At 43.4% G+C, this 21,493-nt stretch overlaps 1 protein-coding gene across 7 annotated transcripts in view; it reads left to right on the top strand.

Moving 5' to 3' along the window:
• Positions 1–2,207: 2,207 nt before the first annotated feature.
• The window catches only part of LRIG2 (leucine rich repeats and immunoglobulin like domains 2), a 61,108-nt gene continuing 41,822 nt past the window's right edge, over positions 2,208–21,493 (top strand). For 2 of the 7 annotated variants that reach the window (XM_043876247.1, XM_043876243.1), the window contains exons 1-2: positions 2,562–2,700; positions 6,178–6,356. Coding sequence is in view for 2 of the 7 variants with exons in the window: in XM_043876241.1 (XP_043732176.1) it covers positions 2,462–2,700 (239 nt within the window). In the remaining 5 variants the exon portion in view is untranslated. Of the gene's footprint in view, positions 2,701–3,370; positions 3,503–6,177; positions 6,357–14,086; positions 15,705–21,493 lie in introns of those variants that run through there. The other 5 variants (XM_043876246.1, XM_043876244.1, XM_043876241.1 and 2 more) reach the window with 4 other exon arrangements.

The raw sequence follows: 21,493 nt of genomic DNA, 5'->3' as shown, positions 1-21,493 counted from the left end.
AGTCCCTTCTCCAGCAGAGCACGTTTTGTCAGAACTCTCCACGATGTCCTGTTCATCTTGGGTGGCCCTACATGGCATGGCTCATAGTTTCATTGAGTTAGACAAGGCTGTGGTCCATGTGAACAGATTGGTTAGTTTTCTGTGATTGTGGTTTTCATTCTGTCTGCCCTCTGATGGATAAGGATAAGAGGCTTATGGAAGCCTCCCGATAGGAGAGACTGATTGAGGGGGAAACTGGTTCTTTTTCTGATGGATGGGGCCATGCTCAGTAAATGTTTAATCCAATTTTCTGTTGAAGGGCGGGGCTGTGTTCCCTCCCTGTTATTTGACCTGAGGCCAAACTATGGTGGAGGTGAAGAAGATAACGGTGACCTCCTTCAGAAGGTCCCATGCAGCACTGCTGCCCTCAGTGCCCCCAACCCTGCAGCAGGCTACCACCAACCCACGCTTCTGCTGGAGACTCCTGGACACTCACGGGCAAGTCTGGGTCAGTCTCCTGTGGGGTCACTGCTCCTTTCTCCTGGGTCCTAGTGCACACAAGGTTCTGTTTGTGCCCTCCAAGAGTCTGCTTCCCCAGTCCTCTGTAAGTTCTGGTGGCTCTATGATGGGGTTAATAGTAACCTCCTCCAAGAGGCTGCACCCAGAGCTCCTGCCCCTGCGTCAGGCTGCTGCTGACCTTCACAGGAGACACTCAGACACAGTTCTGCCTCAGTCTCTGTGGGGTCTCTGGGTCCTGGTGTGTCCAAGGTTTGTTTGAGCCCTCTGAGTGTCTCTGGTGGGTATGGAGTTTGATTCTAAATGATTTCACCCCTCCTACCGTCTTGCTGGGGCTTCTCCTTTGCCCTTGGACGTGGGTTATCTCCTCAAATGTGGGGTATCTCCTCAGATGTGAAAAGCCACAACCAAATGGAAGGTGTTAACTACTTGATGACCTGGAGCACATAGCCCCAGGCCTCCTGGAGTTGAAGGAGTGATAAAGTTAACCCCTGTGACACCAACCTGTTACCTCACTGTCAGTCAGTCAGAGAACTGTGCCTGAGCTGATCACACACTCTGTGATCCCTTCCCTCACTTGGCCTTTATGTAGCTCAGTTGGTAAGGAATCTGCCTGCAGTACAGGAGACCTGGGTTCGATTCCTGGGTCTGGAAGATCCCCTGGAGACGGAAATATCAACCCACTCCAGTATCCTTGCCTGGAAAATTTCATGGACCCAGGAGCCTGGTGGGCTGCAGTCCATGGGGTTGCAAAGAGTTGGACACGACTGAGCGACTAACACTTATTTACTAAAACCAGTTCAGGAACTGGGGGACTTTTTTGTGTGCCTGAGCCACCAGTCTCTTTGCATGACCCTGCAATAAACTTTTCTCTTCTCCAAACTCTCACATTTCAGTTTGTTTGGCCTTACTGTGCCTTGGTCATATGAATTCACACTTACAAGGTGGCCAAACTTCATTGTTCTTGTTACGTTTTCTGCAGCCTCTGCTTTAGAATTAAAAAAAAAAAAAAAAAAATCCTCACACCTAAGCCTTTTCTTTGTTGATAGTTCAACATTCTCTATCTATATGTCTTGCTTGCTTCTGTGAGAGTGAGTGTAAATACACCACAGCATTCTCCAAATCAGAGGAAAGAGGAGTATTTTCCTTAAACACATGCATTGCAAGTGTGGCCCCATCAACATTTATTGAACTCCAAGACAGAACAGAAGGGGGAGGTACACAGATGAATAAATACGGTGTCTGCTCTGACGAGCTTAAGAATCCACCAACTGATGTGGCTTCCTGTTGGGAGTTGCCTTGCATTTGCAGGAGCCATTGACCAGCAGGACTTGCAGAGGAGGCCCAAGCTTGGCTCTGGAGTCCAATGGGCTCATGAAAGCTCCCGCACCCCCTCGGTGTTTACCACTCGGGAGGCACCTCTTCTGCCATTCTCCTTACTTGATGCCGAGAGATGATGAAAGATCCTTTTCTAGTACCACAGCGGATACATCGCAAATCAGGACTTCGGACTTCAGCGCTTGTGCCCTCACTCCCTCCTAAGGAGCCACTGCGCCCCCCAGCGGAGAAACGGCGGTGGAACCCCAGGGGCCGCCCCTAAACTCTGGACACCTTAAAGTCCTCCTTAAGGAGTTCGCTGTCTCCACCACCTCCCCTCGTGGAGTCCCGCCCCGACGCCCCTCGTCCTGTGCCTCGGATTGGTTGGCTCCTGTGCGTGAAGACGTTGCGTCGTGGGGCGGGGCGAAGCAGCGTTGACCACAGGGCCTGTGTTCTGTGTCCTCGGCCGCCGCCCCCGCTGCCGCGCTGTATCCGCCCCTCTCCTGCCCTTAGAGGGTACAGGCGACAGCCGTTTCTCTGGGTGGTCGCGCAGCCGCCAGACGTCTCCGCCGAGCTGCTTTTTCTAGCTGGCTGCTCTTCTCGGCTCGGTCCAGGTCGGGGGTGGGGGGGCGGTGGGGAGTAGGGAAAAATGGCGCCGGCGCCCCAAGGCGTTCGGGAGGAGCCGCTGCTGGAGTGTGGGTCCAGATTGCTTTCCCGGCTGCTCTTCCTCGCCCAGGCAGTGCTGCTCCTGCTGCCAGCCGCCCGTGCAGGCCTCTGCCCCGCGCCCTGTTCCTGCCGCATCCCGCTGCTGGACTGCAGTCGCAGGAAACTACCAGCGCCCAGCTGGAAGGCGCTGGCGACCTCGCTGCCCCCCGATGCCATCAGCCTGTGAGTAGAGTTGCTGGGTGGGGACCAAAGGAAAAGCGGGGGAGAGTGGGTGGGTTCCCCCTCCCAGAGGGACAGGAGAGAGATGCTTGGCCGGAGGGTGCGGCCGGGAGCCTAAGTTCTGAAGGGAAATGCCATTGCAATGTTGTGAACTTTTGGGGAGGATGGTGGGAGCCTGAAATCCTGGTGTTAGGGTTCTGGAGACTTGTATGAAAACCACCGTTAAAATTCTTGGGACCGGCGAGTATGTGATTCCTGGGCTGGGAGAAGTTGGGGCGGGGATGTTGTTAAGAGCTCACTGGTTCTGGGGCACCAGCATTGGCTCTGAATGGTTGGGGCTCCTCGGCCACTTTGGGCTGCATCATCCAATGCATCAGCTTGAATGATCCCCGGGTATGTGGTTTTATATCCTTATCATAAAGACTTATCTACTGTTTTTTGGCTGTCGTTCACGTTTTGGCTAGTTTTGTGCTGTTTTTCATATTTAACTGGGTTAAAACTTCATGTGTTACTACATCCAGTACTACCTTGAACAAGCATTTTTATAAATAGCATTTTTCTTCTACTTTAAGAGTCACTGTAAAGAAGAAGGCTTATCCGTGACAGAATTAAGTGATGTGCATTTCCTTGTGGCAAATAATCTAAAAATCAGTACTCTTTGTTTATGTATAAGAAGCAAGTACCATGTTGGATGAATTCTTCTGGAGACGCCACTGCTGAGTGCTCATCTTGACAGGCCTGTGTTAGACAGTGGCACCTGAAGAGTTCATTAGTCTGAGTCAGCCTGATGGCATTAGGAACAACAGTAGGTATTAAATGCTGCAATTATGGAGCTTCTTAACCACTAACATACAGTTATTTTCCTGCCACTAACTGAACAATGTATTTATTAATTGACAGACTTCTAATAGAGTCATCTCTATAAAAAGTGCGAGGTGAAAAATAGATCCAGGTGTGGCTAAAGTATGAGGGGCTGTTGGATGTTTGACAGAAAACAACAAAATTCTGTAAAGCAATTATCTTTTAATTAAAAAAGTAAAAAAGAAATGGAATACAAATAGAATGTCTCTCTTTGCAGTGGTTAAAACCTTTATACATTTGCAAATAGGTTATGTTAGGAAAGAAAGCTACTTTGTAAATTCCTTGAGGAAATTAATGTTAACAACCAAATGTTGTCATAGCATAGATCTGCAGTGTAATAAGGTGTTTTCTGTTGTTTTAGGATAGTGATAACTTTAATTCTGATTCTGTTGACACAGATAAAAGGTAAAAATTTATATCAATGTGCAGCATAGTCTGAATTAAACCTAGTATAGTATCTTAGTAATGCAACAAGTACCTTTTCCTAAGAAATTCTTGAAACAGCTATCTGATTATGACAAACTAAATCTGGTGCAGGTTTAAAAACAACACAACTTCATTTAGCTGTAATTGAAATGAATGTGGCCTACTTTTCAAGCTCATCCATTGGTAGATCAACAATAATTAGAAACAGTTTCATGTCGGATACATTTATTTTGTGTTGAGGTTTGATTTTTGTGTAATGAAGACAAATTGCCCAAAGCCAAATAAAATTCAAAAATTTTAAGTGTCCTCTAGTGAAATTGACATTTTCAATTGAAGTGAAATGCCTTGGAGAGCAATTCTCTTGAAGAAATGTAACTGGATGGAAACCTTACATTAGCAAAAGAACTCTTATGATATTAAAAGATGGGATTGTGCTGTTTTAAACTGAGAAATACAACATTTTTAAAAAATCAGTTGCTTTCAGCTGTGAAACCAGCAGTGCACGTGGGTTTATGTATTTTTGAATCTTTAAAACACATGCAGTGCTTTAAAGTTATTAATGATTATTCAAATGCTCTAACTTGTGGTAGTCATCAGAAAGTTGGTAGACAAAATTCATTAATCCTGGGTTCTAAAATATGTATCTGTCCCCAGTTACAGGCTTCCCAGGTGGCTTACTGGTAAAGAATCCACCTGCCAATGCAGGGGATGCAGGTTCGATTCCTGGGTGGGAAGGACCACTCCAGTATTTTTGCCATGAAAATCCCATGGACAGAGGACCTGGCGGGCTATAGTTCATAGGTTCACAAAGAGTTGGACATGATTTACTGACTTAATATAAACGCTTCCAGTTACTGACCCAGAGCCCCTGAAACCCTTGTAATTTCCAAAGTGATAGGAGAACTAGGAGCGCCTTTCATTTTTGTGTTTGGTCTTTGACCCTGATTCCTGACACAGAACTCATACATCTCTTAGCATTTTCTGGGTGATAGAAATGTCTTTTGACCAAATGAAGTGACTTTTAGTTGGCTCCAGGATGGCTTCAGGATGGGGGCTGGTCACCAGAAAGACTAAGCCGTGATTAGAAGATTGGAACTTTCAGCCCCGTCTCCCCTCCCCATCCTCCTGAAAGAGGAGAGGGGCTAGAGATTGAGGTAGTATTTGATCATGCCTGTGTGATGAAGACTTCATAAAAGTCCTAAAGTATGGAGTTCAGAGAGCTGCTAAGTCGGGGAACACATCTGCTGCGCGGTATGCTGTGAGGGTGGTGCATCCCAACTCCATGGAGACAGAAGCTCCTGCACTGGACCCTTCTGGATCTCACCCTCTGTATGTCTTCATCTGGCTCTTCATCTGTGTCCTTTATCGTATTTTTTATTACATAGTAAGCCAGTAAATGTGAGTAAGTGTTTTTCTGAGTTCTGTGAGCTGCTTTAGCAGGTGGTTGAATCCAAGGAGGTGGGTCTTGGGAACCTCCAATTTATACCAAGTTGACAGAAGTTGCAGGCAACGTGGGGACTTGTGATTGGTGTCTGAAGTGGGAGGCTGTCTTGTGGGACTGAGCCCTTAAGCAGTGAGGTCTACACTAATGCCCGTTAGTGTCAGAATTGAATTGAATTGCAGGATAGCCAGCTGGTGAAGGAGAATTGGTTGGTGTTGGGGGGGGGAAAGGCACACATCTGGTGTCAGAAGTATTGTATGTGTGAGTAAAAGAAAACACCAGTGACAAAAATTTTTTGCTTGACCAAACTTTAGTCAGGCTCCTGAACCTTATCCTGGACCCTCTCTGCACATTCTTGTAAAATGCAGTTTTAGCAGTATCTCTACTGAGTCAGTGTAGTGGGAATCCCCCATCCTCAGTATCTGATCCGATTCCTCCACCTATAGCACCCCCCAGGTGATATTTGATTACCCTGACCTGTCTTCAGCAAGAATCCTGTTGGGTCTCTTGAGTTAAAAATCCCCTTTCCCTGATGTTTACTCTTAGTAATTTTCCATTCACCAACCCTACTTGGCTCCTTAGCTGTGAGTTTCCTCTTATTCATGGAGTATTATTCAGAGTTAAGCCCAATCTCTTTTCCCAAACTTCAAAACTTCTTTGCAGCGGTTCCTTTATGGAGAAAGCCTCATCCCCAAAAGTCTTCCTTACCATGCTGTAACAAATATCATTGAATATTTTTTTCCTTTTAACAGTTTGTGGTGCCACAACTCGGGATAGGGTCAGATTCATCACTGGACCCCCGGACCTCTCACCCAGGACCGTAAGTGCATACCTTTGAAGTCGTTATCTTCACTCCTGACTGATTGATCGGGGATCCATTGGTGAGTCCGACTCCTGAACCATTGCACCGGACAAACATCCGTGGAAGCTGGTAAGGACAGATTTAGATGTTTAAGAGTCTGAGTACAGTTGACCTTGAACAGCGTGGGTTTGAACTGTAAATAAATACTGCAGTACTACATGGTCCATGGTTGGGTGAATCCATAGATGCAGAACCTTGAATACAGAGAAACCTCATGTTTGGAAGGCAGTTACAAGTTACCTGTGGATTTTTAACTTTGCAGATGGTCGGTGCCCCTAACCTTCATCTTGTTCAGAGGTTAACTGTATGCTGCAGAAAATGGGATAGAGTCCTAGATAAACACAGGCTGGGTTAGAGTCCCAGGTTCCGTGTTTGTAAGAAAGCTCAGTTAGAGTCCTAGGCTTCTTTGTTTGAGGCGTACTTACTGGCCTGGAAATTTCTTCTTCCTGGCTCTGTTTTTCCTGAGTGGGGATTATTCCTTGACCCCTTACGCTGGAAATCTTTCTTCCTGGCTGTCTGTGAGGCCTCTCTCTCTCGGGTCCTACTTCTTCCATGAGAACTTATCAGATGGCTCAAACCCTCTTCTTGAATCCCTGCTGACTCTGTCTGCCTCCATTCTTATTGGCATGCTTTTATTGAGGATAATAGGGAATTTCACAGACTTCTTTGGGAAACTTGAGATGTTTCTACACTGGCTCCTCTAAGACCTCTCCTTTCTCTTTGCTCTGCTCCTCCTTTGCTTTCTCACCGCCTTCAGTCTTCCTTCCAGTTCCCTTGAATCCTATGATGCATGTGTGCGTGCTAAGTCACTTCAGTTGTGTCCAACTCTTTGCAACCCCACAGACTGTAGCCTGCCAGGCTCCTCTGTCCGTGGGATTCTCCAGACAGGAATACTAGAGTGGATTGCCATTCCCTTCTCCAGAGGATCTTCCTCACCCAGAGATTGAACCCATGTCATGTCTCTTACATCTCCTGCATTGGCAGGCAGGTTCTTTACCACTAACGCCACCTGGGATATGTCTCCCTCAAAATCCCTTCATCCTTCATCCCTATGTCCACCCTGCCAAACCTTTTTCCACCTCCATCTTTATAGTCACTTGAACTTTGGACCACCTGCTCTCCACTGGAGTCTATTAAGGAACTTAGGGACCCCCAAAAACAACTGAAAAAGAAAAAGCCTGATTGGAAATACACTGGATGTTTTCACCAGTTGAATGGGCTTTGGAGACATCCAGATAAGTCTCTTTATATCTCCTCGGTCAACACCTAAAAAATTTGGTCCATAGTCTCCATATGATTACCTATCAGGGCAAGGGAAGGTGGTCTGTACAAAATTGGTAAACAGATAACCTTAACTTGTCTCATTTGCCATAAACACAACTCACATAAAAATACAGTGAAAATACAAGAGGTTATTATTTTATATAAACCAGTGAGTTTATATTTCTGTGTTTACTAACTTAGGACTAAAATTTTCCAGTGAAACCTGAGATCTGTTAGAATCTGTGTGTATGTTTATGTGGGTCTGTATATATGTTGTAGATAGATGTGAATTTTTCTATTTCTAGATGATATTACCAAATTAATTTATAAAATCCAGTTCTGTTCAAATTAGCTTAGAGATAAACGAGCAGTTGCATAAGTATTCCTGATGCAAAACTGGAATCCTAGAGTTTTATTGGATCATTGATCCACTCCTTTTAAGATCTCAGTAGTTGTGGTGCATGGGCTTAGTTGCCCAGTGGCATGTGGGATCTTCCGGGACCAGGAATAGAATGCTTGTCCCCTGCAAGTGGATTCCTAACCATTGGCCCACCAGCGAAGTCCTTCCTGTGCCTTTGCCTTCTAAGTAATCTGTCTAGGAGACAAAGATTTTGTATCTTATCAAACTAATTTCCTGTATTTCATGTTGTTTTTTTTTCAGATCTTTGATTACTTTAAAAAACTGAGTTTTCTCTTATTAGAAGAGCTATTTTTTTTAAAGCAACTGTGACTTTCTGTATTTGCCTTTGAAATCTTTTTCCGCTTTGTTTAAATGGATAACTGAGTATTGTTTCACAATGACCTGTGATCTTAGTCAGGTTTTTAAAACTTTTTGATGTTTTTGACCTCACAAAATCAAATTCTGAATGGAATCTGTTTGATTTCAAACTAACTTTGAGACTTTCCAGAGTGTCCCTGGAAAATCTCAAAAGGATATGTCTCTCACCTTATAAAAGGATATGTTAAACTAATTAGGTTTATTTGATATTTTAAATTACATGAGAAGCATAGGAAATAAATGAGGACAAACCTTAGGTTATACATGTATGGATATAAGTTACTAATATAGGTGTTTCAGAAAAGTTATGGAGTTCATAGAGATATGAAATAGCCTTGCTGTCTGGGTATTATGTGCCACAGAGGTAACTAATTTTCCTTATCAAATGAACTTTCATCAGAACTTTAATCATAGCCATTTTAAGTCTTTTTTCATTCATGAATAAGTTGTAGTTTTACTCTCCTTCTCTGAAAGTATAAACAGTCAGCCACAGGCAAGAATGCTCCATGATGGCATCAGGAAGGCCATGCCACAAGACTGAGAATTTCCAGAAGTAATGAAGCTGATGAATTGATAAAACGGTTAACCCAAGACCAATTAGAATAATAATTAATTACATCAGACTGATAAACTAATGAGAATGGTTATAATTTTTTATCACTCTTTATTTGAAGCAATGCTGGTTCTTTAATGTTTTTTTCTTCAGATTTAAATAACCTTTTTCTTTTCTGTTGTGTTATGTATAGCTTAACAACAGTAATACCTTTGTGAACAAAGAAGAAACAATTACTTTTTCTCCCTACTTGGTTCCTCCAGAATTCAGAAACTTTCAGCTAGTATTCTTATTTTCATGACAGTGTAGTAATTTGAATAAGTTCAATAATATGCTCTTGTAACAGGATCCAACTTGTAAATGATTGATATATTACTATGGCTTTGATTGAAATGTTATATTTAAGAGTGAACTGTATATGGAATCTGGTTTAAGCTACCAAGGTTGAGTTCATGGACCAGTGTTCTTGGGAAAACTGGCCTGGTATCTGGCTGATGAGGTTCGCAACCTCATAGGTGAGTAAGGAAAGTCGCTTCTGGGCTGGCTCAGGACCCTTAGGATATCTTGGGGACCCCAAGAAAAGCAAAATTCACCTGAATCTTTAGGAGTGGGAGATGAAGTCTGGTGGCTACTTCCTGAGCTGTCCTCCTAGCCTCGAGAGGCATTTAAAAGCCTAATCTGAGTTTCCTTTTGGTAAGTTTCAGTAGAACCAACTCAAAAAGAGCCTACTTATATGGTCAGTCACTATTCTTGCTGCACTTATGTAAATAATCAGGACCAATCTAATGAGATCAGAATTTGCAAGCAAGAATTAAAAGGTTGACTGTAGAGAGAATGTTTTTTGTTTTAGTATAAAACTGTAGTGCAGGGAGCGGGGATCGGGATGGGGAACACATGTAACTCCATGGCTGATTCATGTCAATGTATGGCAAAAACCACTACAATATTGTCAAGTAATTAGCCTCCACCTAATAAAAATAAATGGAAAAAAAAATAGGAAAAAAAACCCCAAAAAACTGTACAGCAGTCTTGTGAATTCTGTCTTGCACATTGGCCAGTCCTTACCACATTCTCAGTTCTAGTTTCCTCTGATGTCTGGCTGTGATGCTCCAAACTGATGTTTCTAGTTTTTTTCCCACCCTCCTGACGTGGCATCCCTGAGAACTAAAGTTGCCCTTTTCCTGAAATTCTGCAAGATGAAGCTAGATGACTTGGTATAAGCCTAAAAAAAAAGACCACAACACCTTGTATATGGGCAACCTGTGTGCCCCCTGAACAGTTGGTGCCTTCACCAGAGACACTGAAACTGCAAACCAGGAGACTTCTTCAGGTGACCACTGCCATCCTCACTCTACCATTAAAAGATGCTTCAAGGTCAAAATCTAGGAATCCCAACTGGCTGCATCTGGATTGAGAAGCTGGGTCTCTAGTTATTAATTTTGGTTTCTCTTTTATTTTTCATAGAAACTGCCATTATTAAATGCTTGACTGCTGGCACCATTGAGCAAATATCCACTAACACCAAGTCTCCACAGAAGGTTTACCCTGGTCCTTAATGAGCAAAAGACCACTGACTGAGAAAATAGACGTATGTTTCTCCTCTCCTTGAACAGAAAGGGGCCTGACAAAGATTCTTTGACTAAATTTTAATCGGACTCCTGAACCACCTTCTTCTAGGCTCATCTGTATACTTCTTTGTAAAATGCAGTTTTAGCAAGAATCTTGCTAAGTCAGTTTAGCAATAAACCCTTGATATCTGATCACCCTTGATCTGTGATCTGGTTTCTCATCTTCTGCCATCTCTCAGGTGATGTCTGATCACCATGGATTGTTTTCAGCAAGAATCCACTTAGGTCTATTTAGCCAGAACCCCCCTTCCCCTTGTTTCCAGTTTTCCATCCATTGACCTTGTCTGTCCACCCTGCTTCGTGGCTGTGAATCTGTATTAGCACATGCAGTATTTGGAGTTGAGCTCAATTTCTTCCCCCACTGCAGAATTCCATCATTTTAGTCCGTGTACTCATAGAGATAACCTGCATCACCTTGAATAAAGTCTTTCTTACCAGGTACTAATGAGTGTCATTGATTATTTTTTCTTTTAGCACAGGGAGTTTTTCCTGGACATTTGGTATCACAGGAGTGAGACTTGCTAGAATGGACCTGACTCATAGAAACATGGTTTGGGAAGACAAAGGATAAAAGGCAGGGGATGCAGAGCCTTTGATTCCTGGGAGAGCATGTGGTCACCCATGGTATGGAGCAGCAGCTTTGCTGCTCTCAGTTACTAACGGTGAAAGTTACCAATGGAATTTAGAGATGAATCAAATTCCCAGCATGTTGGTCCACTGGATGCATAAGGAAATGGAAACTAACAAGAAGGTGAAATGTTTAATCTCTTGGTTATTGTGATAACCAAATAATAATAGCTGACATTGAAATAATGTAATACAATGCTGCTGCTGCCAAGTCAGTTCAGTCGTGTTCGACTCTGTGTGACCCCATAGATGGTAGCCTACAAGGCTCCTCTGTCCCTGGGATTCTCCAGGCAAGAACACTGGAGTGGGTTGCCATTTCCTTCTCCAATGTATGAAAGTGAAAAGTGAAAGTGAAGTTGTTCAGTCGTGTCCAACTCTTCGAGACCCCATAGACTGCAGCCTACCAGGCTCCTCCATCCATGGGATTTTCCATGCAAGAGTACTGGAGTGGGTCGCCATTGCCTTTTCTTTGTAATATAATGAGTAAGAGCTAAAATTGAAATTAAAAGTGAGTCCTGAGTCAGACCTTAATGTTGGACCAAGGTCAGATTTCACTAAGTCAGAGCTTTGGTCATTGGCCTCAAAGCTGCCCACCAAGGAAAAAATTATGCAAGGATAGCAGAAAGTACCTCTTAGACCTCTGGTCACCAAGAATGTAGTCAGGGTGGGAGGAGAGGAAAACCAAGAAACTACTGAAATCAGGGAATATAGTGTGAAGAAGATGTTTGCTTTTGTGGATCAGTAATACCAGCTTACTGAAGACCAAGGAATACCCTGAAGAACCTTTATTAAAATGGATTGTGGAGTAATTAATTTAGTAGCAGTATCTGGTTTTAGATGCTACAATGGGGAAAAGCATGTTTGAGTTGATGAAAGACCCACAGCTTACCATGAAACAATCACTGATGGCCATATGTGATTCAGACACAAAGCAGTTTGTTCCTGAGGGAATAGCCAGCCTAATGGATTGGACAGAAGCCACTGTAAGGTCTCCCTATCCCTGAAGAAGAGGACTGCCCACCTCCTCCAATAAATATCAAGGGAAAGCAAACAGTGTGTTTCATATGTAAGCCCCGTGGGTTTACCTTTCTGATAATTGAGATAGTCACCTGCTGAATATGTTTGTTACCCAGTCCATGGTAACTGCTGTGGTTGAGGGGGAACTCTTATATGGGCACCCCATATAACCTTACTGCTGCAAAGCCAAGGGACAGATGTGGAAGGCTTTTGCATTTGCTGCTTCAGCTTGCCCTCTGGATCTTACATAAGTAAGTGTTAGTTGCCCAGTTGTGCCTGACTCTTTCCGACCCCATAGACTGCAGCCCACCAGGCAACGATTTTCCAGGCAACAGTCCTGGAGTGGGTTGCCATTTCCTTCTCCGTGGGATCTTCCCAACCCAGGGATTGAACCCAGGTCTCCTGCACTTCAAGCAAATTTCTTTACAGACTGAGCTACAAGGGATCTTACATAGATGCCAATAAAAACATTAGGTTAGTAATAATGAGGAAAGGCAAAGGAGAGAGTCAAGGAACTGATCTTAGCAAGGCAAACTTTTTTTTTTTTCCATTTATTTTTATTAGTTGGAGGCTAATTACTTTACAGTATTGTAGTGGTTTTTGCCATACATTGACATGAATCAGCCATGGATTTACATGTGTTCCCAATCCTGAACCCCCCTCCCACCTCCCTCCCCATCCCATCCCTCTGGGTCACCCCAGTGCACCAGCCCCAAGTGCTTGTCTCATGCATCCAGCTTGGACTGGCGATCTGTTTCACACTTGATAATATACGTGTTTCGATGCTGTTCTCTCAGATCATCCCACCCTCGCCTTCTCCCATACAGTCCAAATGTCTGTTCTATACATCTGTGTCTCTTTTTCTGTCTTGCATATAGGGTTATCGTTACCATCTTTCTAAATTCCATATATATGTGTTAGTATACTGTATTGGTGTTTATCTTTCTGGCTTACTTCACTCTGTATAATGGGCTCCAGTTTTATCCATCTCATTAGAACTGATTCAAATGAATTCTTTTTAATGGCTGAGTAATATTCCATGGTGTATATGTACCACAGCTTCATTATCCATTCGTCTGCTGATGGGCATCTAGGTTGCTTCCCTGTCCTGACTATTATAAACAGTGCTGCGATGAACATTGGGGTGCATGTGTCTCTTTCAGATCTGGTTTCCTTGGTGTATATGCCCAGAAGTGGGATTGCTGGGTCATATGGCAGTTCTAATTCCAGTTTTTTTAAGAAATCTCCACACTGTTCTCCATAGCGGCTGTACTAGTTTGCATTCCCACCAACAGTGTAAGAGGGTTCCCTTTCTCCACACCCTCTCCAGCATTTATTGCTTGTAGACTTTTGGATAGCAGCCATCCTGACTGGCGTGTAATGGTACCTCATTGTGGTTTTGATTTGCATTTCTCTGATAATGAGTGACGTTGAGCATCTTTTCATGTGTTTGTTAGCCATCTGTATGTCTTCTTTGGAGAAATGTCTGTTTAGTTCTTTGGCCCATTTTTTGATTGGGTCATTTATTTTTCTGGAATTGAGCTGCAGGAGTTGCTTGTATATTTTTGAGATTAATCCTTTGTTGCTTCGTTTGCTAATATTTTCTCTCATTCTGAGGGCTGTCTTTTCACCTTGCTTATAGTTTCCTTTGTTGTGCAAAAGCTTTTAAGTTTCATTAGATCCCATTTGTTTATTTTTGCTTTCATTTCCAATATTCTGGGAGGTGGGTCATAGAGGATCCTGCCGTGATTTATGTTGGAGAGTGTTTTGCCCATGTTCTCCTCTAGGAGTTTTATAGTTTCTGGTCTTGCATTTAGATCTTTAATACAATGGAAAAAAGACAACCTCTTTAACAAGTGGTGCTGGAAAAACTGGTCACTTGTAAAAGAATGAAACTAGAACACTTTCTAACACCATACACAAAAATAAACTCAAAATGGATTAAAGATCCATCTGTTTATTTTAAGGCAAACATTTTAAAACAGGTTTTAGAAATGTGGGGAATAAAGCAAATATTTTTAGCAAAACAAAGGAAATAGGGAAGAATCATGGGATCCAACCCATGGAAAGCAGAATGGAGAATGGAAGGCTTTAGATGACTTTTAAGAAATGGGATGAATAAAACGGACTTTAATTGGGTTGAAACAAAGGCTTTAATACTGCACTATCCAAGGCTGGGCAGGCTGAAGGGACCTCGTTCTGATCCCCGAAGAGTAAAGGGCCTTGAATCTGCTGTTTAGGTTGAAGAAGTCTAAAAGTCCAAAGACTGAGAGTGCAGTGAGAAACATGACCAGCAAATGCTTTGGTCATTGGTTAGGCAGATTAAATGGAATAAAAATTGACCCAAAGGGGGACTTCTGTGGCAGTCCAGTGGTTGGGATGCCACACTTCCCACTTCCACTGCAAGGAGTATAGGTTTGATCCCGGGTCGGGGAACTAGTATCCCGCATGCCTTGTGTCATGGATGAAAAAAAAATTGACAAAGAGGACCAGGGTCCCTTGGCTCAGCCTATGGTGGGAGTACCCTGAAACCTTTTGCAGTAGAGTGGATAATGGTCAGAAAGCAGAGAATTTCCCAGGATTTTTTGATAGGAGAGCATCTTGCCCTGTGGTACCAAAACCATTTGTGAAACCTGATGCAGCTGAGAACATAAAAGTATAAGAGTTGATAGAATTATGAAAGTAGGAATGTTTAAACAGGCTTTATGTAAAAAAGCCGTATCTCCTTTATCTGAATATTTTATGGGAATGGGTGTTATATCTGGATGGGGATTGCTTCCCTTACTTAGTATTGTAAAATAAAAACCTGTTAATATCAGCCCTAGTGGAGTCTACAGTTAAGAATGTAAGGTGAAAGTTTGTAGGAGATTGATATGTTTGATCAGACTTTTACCTGATTACATAATGAGGATGGACATTGTATCTGATCAGGGAATGTTTCCTCTACCACATAGTATCGTAAAACAGAAGGCATGTAAATCTACCCTTCAAGCAATATTAATTGGACCTGCTAAGTGGTCCAATGAGATGGACCAAGCCCACACAATATAGGGTAGAAGTTGGAGTGTTGGTATGAACAAATTCTCTGTGTGATAGCCCTGTGTGTACCCGAATGCCTCCCAGCAGCAACTTCTAGGACTTTAGACTGCAGAATTCCCAGTTGAAGGGTAGTTATTGGCTTGCTATTGCACATTAATTGAAACTGCCACTATGACTAAAACTCATAAAGTAATCTTGAAATGTGAAATACTTGTGATGTCTTGCATAATGTCTGATAAACACTCTGGGGGAGGGCAGTGCCCAGAAGAGTAGTAAAGTGGAAATGGTTTACACAGAATCGTACTGCCTGGGGCGTGTGAGGAGGGGATCCTGAAGAGCAGGGAGCCTCTTTCCCCCCAGGACTGGCTCTGGAACTGTGAGCAGCTGCTGGGTTCTGTTGTCACCTAGCAGTGTCCTATAACTGACCAGCAAAGAGTTACTTAGTTTGTGAATGACAGTTGCAAGGTGAATGGACAGCATCCTATTTGGAAGGCCACCACTGATTGAAGAAGGTAAGGACATTAGCTCAGTGGGTTGAATTGCATGCTGTTTTCCTGGAGTCCTCTTTCTTAGAGTAAGAATTTAACAGTGGTAAAAACCCCTGTTTGAGTTTGACTCATGGGCAGTGGCCTGTGGCCAGGCCATATGGTCAGGCAGAAGAGTAGTGAAAACCTGGCCTGTTTAAGGGATGCCCTTAAGGGACAGAGCCCTGTGGGAATTACTGTGGGAATTTGAAGGGTGCATTAAAGTAGGACTTTCTTGATGCCCACTAGGAGAAGCCACTTCTAGGTTCAGAAGGTGATTAGGATCAATAAGCAAATATGCCTGTGTGATTTCTTGAGGTGGTGCCTGAATGAGTGGATCTGGGGACACTGCGGGAATGCAGAGATAGTCTGAATCTATAGACATAATTCTCTTGTACCCCTGAGGCACAAAGTGACAGTAATTGTTGACAGAATAATGTTCTGTCTTCAAGCAAAAGAGACAAAGGCAGCAGATGGTTATGTCAGATTGCTCTGGTGGAAAGGCTTGAACATAGCTGGTAAGTGAGCCTGGTGCTGGTGGGCCTGAGGGGCTACAAATGAGTCCCGATAGAGTAGACACTGACTCTGGACCAGGCTTTGCTTACTTGATGGTAGATGCCAGTGTTCAAGAGTGCTTTAAAAGAACCAGAAGAGAAGGTAATTGTACCAATTTGGATGGTCGACCATCATCTCTTCAGACCAAAGAATATACTTTATAGCCCATAATGCCCAACAGTGGGCAGAGAGAGAGCCTCCGCAGGGTGCTAGTTTGATGGAGAACTGGAATGGGCAATTAAAACATTGGTTATCTAAGATGGGGGAGATACAGATGTGAAAGGCTGGCTTATTATATACCATCACAGTGTACTCACAGCATGGGGTGTGTTAAAGGAGCTCTCTTGGTGAGTCTGGGGAAGAGGGTGTGGAACGACTATGCGAGGAGAATGCTGGTGTCGTAACCACACTTTTGTCTTTCTTCCCCATGTCGTATCAGCTTTTTTTCACCCGCTTGATGCAGTGGTTACCAGGGCCAGGGCTGCAAATACAAGTGCTGGAAATGGATGGTTCTTAAGCAGGAAACTAACTCTAATTTTAGATTTGGGGCCAAGGTTCCCAAGTGTCTGGTGGGGTGTGTTGTGCTTTCATTCCATCTTGCAAAATTGAGGTCAACAGTGAATGTCTCTATATTGCCTGGTGGTAGAAATAGCCCAGTAGTTCTATACGTTTGTAACCTTACCCTAAATGAATGAGTGGCTTGAAGGGGGGGAACTTGCTAAACTAGTATTGCTGTTTGCTATCTAGATCAGCACAGTGGCTGAACCTGATGTTCCTTCTAAAGTTGGAAGAGTTTGGGTTGGAAGAGCTGAAGATAAAGAAACAAATAAATGGGTTGTTATAGTGAGGGAAATCCAATATTAACACCTCAGAAGGGCTCAGAGTAGTAGATAATATCATATCTTAGTTCAGTTACACCAGACAACTTAAAGAATGAAATCATATGTTTGCCTAGACCATACCTGCATTTGGACCCTGACAAGTTTAATTGGAAGCCTGCAAACCCAAGTGGAAATTATTTTTCATATCATATGATGACGGATGGTCCAGTTATTAATGACTGAATGGGATTCTAACAATGTGCCAGTGTCTTTTTTGAGTTGTGTGTCATTTTGCTGTAAGGGGGGTTGGCCAGAGACCAAGAATGTGGGCTGTGAAATAACAGAAAATACGTGAATTGATCTCTGCTCCTGGTTCCTGGCACAGAGCTCCTGAAACCCCTGTGATTTCCAAAGTGAAAAGAGTATTTGAAATGTCTACTGGTCTAATATTTGTGTTTTGACCCTGATTCCTGACACAGAGCTCCTACATCTCTCGGGATTTCCTGGGTGATGGGAGTGTCTTTTGACCTAATGAGGTGACGGTTGGTAGGCTCCAGATAGCTTCAGGATGGGGGTTGGTCACCAGAAGGACGAAGCTGTGGTTAGAAGCTTGGAACTTTTCACCTGCATTCCCCTGCCCCCTCCATCCTCCTGAAGGAGGAGAGGGGGTAGAGATTGAGGTAGTACTTGATCATGCCTGTGTGATGAATCCTCTGTAAAAATCCTGAAAGTATGGAGTTGAAAGAGCTTCTGAGTTGATGAACACACCTGCTGGTAGGTATGCTGTGGGGGGGTTCATCCCAGCCCCACGGAGACCGAAGCTCCTGCACTGGACCCTTCTGGATCTCCCCGTGTGTATCTTCATCTGGCTGTTTATCTGCGTCCTTTATCATATTTTCTTGTTATATAGTAGACTAGTAAACATAAGTGTTTTCCTGAGTTCTGTGAACTGTTCTAGCAGGTGTTTGAATCCAAGGAGGGGGTCATGGAAATCTCCAGTTTGTAGTCAAGTCAAACAGAAGTTGTGGGTAACATGGGGGACCTTCTATTTGTAATTGGTGTCTGAAGTGGGGATGGGGGCAGTCTCGTGGGACCAAACCCTTACTTTATGGGATCTGCACTAACTCTAGTTAGTGTCAGAATTGAATCGCAGGATATCCAGTGGGTGTTGGAGAATTGGTTCGTGTGGGGGGGAGAAGCCCCAAAATATCTGGCATCAGGAGCATTGTGTGTGTGAGTAAAGATAAAATTTTTTTCCTGGACAGAAACTTTATTATTAGATACTGTCTTTAAAAATTTTTTTCTAATAGTTGATTTACAGTGTTGTGTTAGTTTCAGGTGCACCGCAAAAGGATTCGTTGTATATATATATATACACACGTATCTATTCTTTTTCAGGTTCTTTTTGCATGTAGGTTATTGCAGAATACTGAGTAGGGTTCCCTGTGCTGTACAGTAGGTCCTTGTCGATTATTTTATGTGTAGTGTGTATTTGTTGATTCCAGACTCCTGATTGGTCCTTCCCGCCCACGTTTCCCCTTGGTAACCATAAGTTTGCTTTCAGAGTCTGTGATTCTTTCTGTTTTGTAAATAAGTTCATTTGTACTTTTTTCTTTTTTCGATTCCACATATAAGCAGTATGTGATATTTGCCTTTCTCTATCTGATTTACTTCACTTAGTATGATAATGTCTAGGTCCATCCATGTTGCTGCAAATGGCATTATTTCATTCCTTTTTGTGGCTGAATAATATTCCACAGTGTATATGTACTACATTGTCTTTATCCATGCCTCTGTCAGTGGACATTTAAGTTGCTTTTGCATCTGGGTGGTTGTAAAAAGTGCTGCAGTGAACATTGGGATGCATGTATGTTTTCAAACTGTGGTTTTCTCTGGATATATGCCCAGGAGTGGGATTGCTGGATCATATGATAGTTCTAGTTTCAGTTTTTTAAGGAATCTCCATTCTTTTCTCCATAGTGGTTGTACCAGTTACAGGTACTGGGTGTTTTTTGGTCATGTTACTCAGTTTGCAGGATCTTAGTTCCCCGACCAGGGATAGAAGCCAGGCCCCTAAGTGAAAGCACTGAGTCCTAATCACTGGATCGCCAGGGAATTCCCTAGATACTGTCTTTGCTTCTGTCTGTCAGAAACTTCTAAATTTTATTTGGTTATTTAAAAACTCCCCGGATTCTTCATAAGTGCAGAGGTCTGTATCACATTGTTCTGATTTTACACCCCTACCACCCCCCATACACAGAGATTGAGGGACCAGGTGTATTAGTCAATTTTCCATTTGTTTCAAGTAAGGGCATTAGAACCCCTCTTTTCCAGCATTTATCTGTTTTTATGGTCATGATTACTTTGATATTGAATGGTTTGCCTTGGAAACGAACAGAGATCATTCTGTCATTTTTGGGATTGCATCCAAGTACTGCATTTTGGACTCTTGTTTACTATGATGATTACTCCATTTCTTCTAAGGAATTCTTGCCCACAGTATAGTAGATATAATGGTCATCTGAGTTAAATTCACCCATTCCAGTCCATTTTAACTCACTGATTCCCTAAAATGTCAATGTTCATGCTTGCCATCTCCTGTTTGACCACTTCCAACTTACCTTGATTCACGGACCTAACATTCCAGGTTCCTATGCAGTATTTCTCTTTACAGCATCGGACTTTAAGTCCAGCACCAGTCACATCCACATCTGGGTGGTGTTTTTGCTTTGGCTCAGTTTCTTCATTCTTTTTGGAGTTATTTCTCCACTGATCTCCAGTAGTATTTTGGGCACCTACCGACGTGGAGAGTTCATCTTTCAGGGTCCTTTCTTTTTGCCTTTTCATGCTGTTGATGGGGTTCTCAAGGCAAGAATACTGAAGTGGTCTGCCATTCCCTTCTCCAGTGGACCACGTTTTGTCAGAACTCTACCATGTCCCATCTGTCTTGAGTGGCCCTACATGGCATGGCTCATAGTTTCATTGAATTAGACAAGACTGTGGTCCATGTGATCAGTTTGGTTAGTTTTCTGTGACTCTGGTTTTCATTCTGTCTGCCCCCTGATGAATAAGGATAAGAGGCTTATGGAAGCTTCCTGATGGGAGAGACTGGCTGAGAGGGAAACTGGGTCTTGTTTTGATGGGCAGGGCTATGCTCAGTAAATGTTTAATCCAAGTTTCTGTTGATGGGCGGGGCTGTGTTCCCTCCACCATAGTTTGACCCTCCAAGAGCCTGTTTCCCCAGTCCTGTGTAAGTTCTGGCGGCTCTGTGGTGGGGTTGATGGTGACCTCCTCCAAGAGGGCTTATGCCATACCCAGGTCTGCTGCACCCAGAGCTCCTGCCCCTGCGGCAGGCTGCTGCTGACCGGTAACTTCACAGGAGACACTCAGACACAGTTCTGCCTCAGTCTCTGCGGGGTCTCTGGGTCCTGGTGTGTCCAAGGTTTGTTTGAGCCCTCTGAGTGTCTCTGGTGGGTATGGGGTTTGATTCTAAACATGATTTCGCCCCTGCTACCATTTTGCTGGGGCTTCTCCTTTGCCCTTGGACACGGGGTATCTTTTTTGGTGGGATCCAGCATTCTTCAGTTGATGGTGGTTCAGTAGTGAGTTGTAGTTTTGGAGTTCTTGCAGAAGATGAGCACAGATCCTTCTACTCCACCATCTTACGCCACAAAATGGTATGGACCTAACAGAAGAAGAAGATATTAAGAAGAGGTGGCAAGAATACACAGAAGAGCTATACAAAAAGATCTTCATGCCTCAGATAACCATGATGGTGTGATCACTCACTTAGAGCCAGATCCTGGAATGCAGAGTCATGTGGGCCTTAAGAAGCATCACTACGAACAAAGCTAGTGGAGGTGATGGAATTCCAGTTGTGCTATTTCAAATCCTAAAAGATGATGCTGTGAAAGTGCTTCAATCAATATGCCAGAAAATTTGAAAGACGCAACAGTGGCCACAGGACTGGAAAAGGTCAATTTTCATTCCAATCCCAAAGAAAGATAATGCCAAAGAACGTTCAAACTACTGCACAATTGCACTCCTTTCACATGCTAGCAAAGTAATGCTCAAAATTCTCCAAGCCAGGCTTCAACATTATGTGAACCATGAGCTTCCAGATGTTCAAGCTGGATTGCGAAAAGGCAGAGGGATCGGAGATCAAATTGCCAACATCTGCTGGATCATTGAAAAAGCAAGAGAGTTCCAGAAAAACATCTACTTCTGTTTTATTGACTACGCCAAAGCCTTTCACTGTGTGGATCACAACAACTGTGGAAAATTCTGAAAGAGATGGGCATACCAGATCACCTGACCTGCCTCCTGAGAAATGTATATGCAAGTCAAGCAGCAACAGTTAGAACTGGACATGGAACAACAGACTGGTTCCAAATCGGGAAA

This window comes from Cervus elaphus, chromosome 20 (assembly GCF_910594005.1).
Source record: "Cervus elaphus chromosome 20, mCerEla1.1, whole genome shotgun sequence".
Lineage (NCBI taxonomy): Eukaryota > Metazoa > Chordata > Mammalia > Artiodactyla > Cervidae > Cervus > Cervus elaphus.
The sequence above is the reverse complement of the archived record's forward strand: the minus strand, read 5'-3'. Positions and strand labels throughout refer to the sequence as shown.